Source organism: Branchiostoma floridae, chromosome 6 (assembly GCF_000003815.2).
Source record: "Branchiostoma floridae strain S238N-H82 chromosome 6, Bfl_VNyyK, whole genome shotgun sequence".
Lineage (NCBI taxonomy): Eukaryota > Metazoa > Chordata > Leptocardii > Amphioxiformes > Branchiostomatidae > Branchiostoma > Branchiostoma floridae.
Window position 1 is genome coordinate 22,238,445 of NC_049984.1, and position 2,659 is coordinate 22,241,103.

The window sequence follows — 2,659 nt, forward strand, 5'->3', positions numbered from 1 at the left end:
GGGGCGAAATCCCAGAGGGGGGCGAGATGGGGGGGCGAAATCGCTAGTGATCCTGCCCCGGGGGGGGCGAAAACACTAGTGATTTTGCCCCCGGGGGGGCGATATCACGGGGGGGGCGAGAACGCTGTCACACCGGTACAGAAAATTCATATCCAGGACCGGTTTAGGTCCAGAGGATCAGGTCCAGGTTTGGACCTGAACCTGATTCAGTATTGAGAACTTGTGAATGGAGGATACTCAAAACAATGGTCTATTTCGCAAAAAAGACACCTGTTTTGTGGAGTATTCGACTCCCACTGGCGTTTTAAAATCCTGCAGAGCTAACTGCCTCTGCCCGAAACGTGTGAATGCCTGATCATATTATCTGTTCATTTTCCAATAGGTCCAACATCCGGTCCACCGATTTTTTTCAGGTCCGTTTTTTCTGGACGGGGCCAATAAGAAAAACAGTTTTGTACCGGAATACCGTACCGGTACCCAGCCCAATCTACATGCAATGTAAGAATGATGACCTAGCTATAAGTGTAAACTTTCAACACACAAAGCAATAAGTCAGTAGTCTTATCAAAATATGTATCTGCATGTAGTTACCGATCCTGACCTACATTCTAAGCTTTCGGTGGTCTGATATCGATGCCGCCTTGCCTCAACAGGTGGTCCTTCGGTGTAGTGCTGTATGAGATATGTACGCTAGGGGGCGATCCTTATCCTGACGTGGCGACATCCAATCTAAAAGACCACCTGCAGGCTGGATTTAGGATGCTCCAACCTGAAGACTGTCCCTATGCCATGTACGTCTGCTGGTTTCTGCACTCTAATCCCGAGTAATCGGACAAGTTAGTTTGTTTCTTGTGATGAAAACACATTTAGTAACCGATCAAGTTATCCTGCTCCACAGAAAACATGCACACCGGGGGTAACAGTAGTGTGTCCTTCTAACATCACAAAACCCACACATAATAGAAAAGGTGGTATCTTTCGTCTTCCACTGTCTTCGAAAAAGGAGTCGAACCCAATAACCCAGGATCTAGAGTTAACTCTTACTAACTTTAGACTAGAGTAGACACTTGCGATATTGTTTTTACACTGTTTGAATCTTTTATGTTACCTGCAATTAGCCCACGGGCAAGAATTTGCAATAAACTTTATTGTTGTAAACTGGTAATTCCCTGTGCTTTGCGTTTTGTAAACTTCATCGAGGTTACGAGACAATAACGACTTTATAGAGCTTTAGTTCTCTAACGATCGCTAGATATTGCTTGGGTAAGACTTGATAATACAGTTCATATAACGATCGTTGGGGATATCACTTTTCCACAGGTACGACCTGATGCTGCAGTGTTGGCGATGGCAACCCACCGAGCGGCCGTCATTCCGCGCACTGGAGGGCAAAATAGACAAGAATCTCGCCTTCTACGGACCCGAGTACGCTAAAACAGCCTAACATACAATGGACTAGTATCCAGCCCACTGTGAATGATGTATGTGGGAGAGAAAAAAACACTTCGAACAAAAATAAAGGCATCAAGTAAGATAGAAAGACTAAATAAATGAATGGAAAAATCATCTTGATTATCTCCTGCGCAGACACCAATTATTTGGGTAGAGAATAAGTGTAAGGAATCAGTGAGAATGGACTTCCCATCAAGAAAGTGTTCAGTGGCAATGAGCTATTTATGAACAGCTGAAGAACAGAAAAGCAGCAGGCCTAGATGCTGTACCTTTTAAGTCTGACGTTGTAATAATATCCTGGAGCGATGCTGCAATGGAGTGTACATGCAAAGCTCGATCCAGATATCAGTGGACGAAAGGGTGCATCTTTCCCTATACGAAGAAAGGAGATCTGTCCCTTACATCTAATTACAGGGGTATCTCGCTCATGCCAAGTTCTACTAACATCTACAATGCAATGCTGAATAGAATACAACCTGAAATGGAAAAAAAATACTGAAACACTTATATCCAGTATGTGCTTAGGTATCAGTGTTAGGTTGAAAGGTTAGAAACAGGTTAGAAACGCATGGTTAGGTATCGTGATGTATTAAACGGACTACATTCGTATAGCATGAATGTACATAGGTTGTGCTAAACAGCAACATTTTAGCGTCAATACTGTAGTAAAGATAAAATTAACCCTATCCAGACTAGGCGTTTCTGGCATTCCCTCGCCTGGAGGGGGGAGGCGTTTTTTTTACCTTGTTCCAAGGTCCAAGTTGTGAGTTTTAGAATTAAGTATACTTTTTTATGTAAATAACAACGATGCATAATGTGACACGTGTCTTACAAAACTTTACAAGCACTAGCCATCGTTGAATATATGCAATACATGTAAATGCAAAGGACATTGTCAAAATTCCTTTTCAATTGTGTTAGCGCCTCATCAATCTTGCAGATTAACAAAGAATACCTATGTAACGATATGGTAATTTAAGATGTGCAAGCATTCAAGTGTAACATTTGCAGAAACTTTTTTTAATTCGGGTCATATCGGGCACCTAATTCCCGTCCTGTACCGATGTTACGTGCAGCCATGTGGGCAAATTGTACATGTCCCATTTAACTGGGAAACTATCTATTCATTGGAAAACGCAACACAATGGCGTCGGAACGCTGTCGTGTGACTGTCCTCAGAATCAAACTCGCCAAGCCCCCCCCCCCC

The 2,659-nt window shown here is 43.0% G+C and overlaps 1 protein-coding gene across 1 annotated transcript in view; it reads left to right on the plus strand.

Moving 5' to 3' along the window:
• LOC118418205 (tyrosine-protein kinase STYK1-like) overlaps positions 1-2,366 on the plus strand; it is an 11,408-nt gene extending 9,042 nt beyond the window's left edge. The window contains exons 8-9 of the mRNA XM_035824045.1: positions 654-791; positions 1,321-2,366. Of these exons, the coding sequence (XP_035679938.1) occupies positions 654-791; positions 1,321-1,444 (262 nt within the window). The 3' untranslated portion in view covers positions 1,445-2,366. The remainder of the gene's footprint in view (positions 1-653; positions 792-1,320) is intronic.
• The last annotated feature ends 293 nt before the right edge of the window (positions 2,367-2,659 follow it).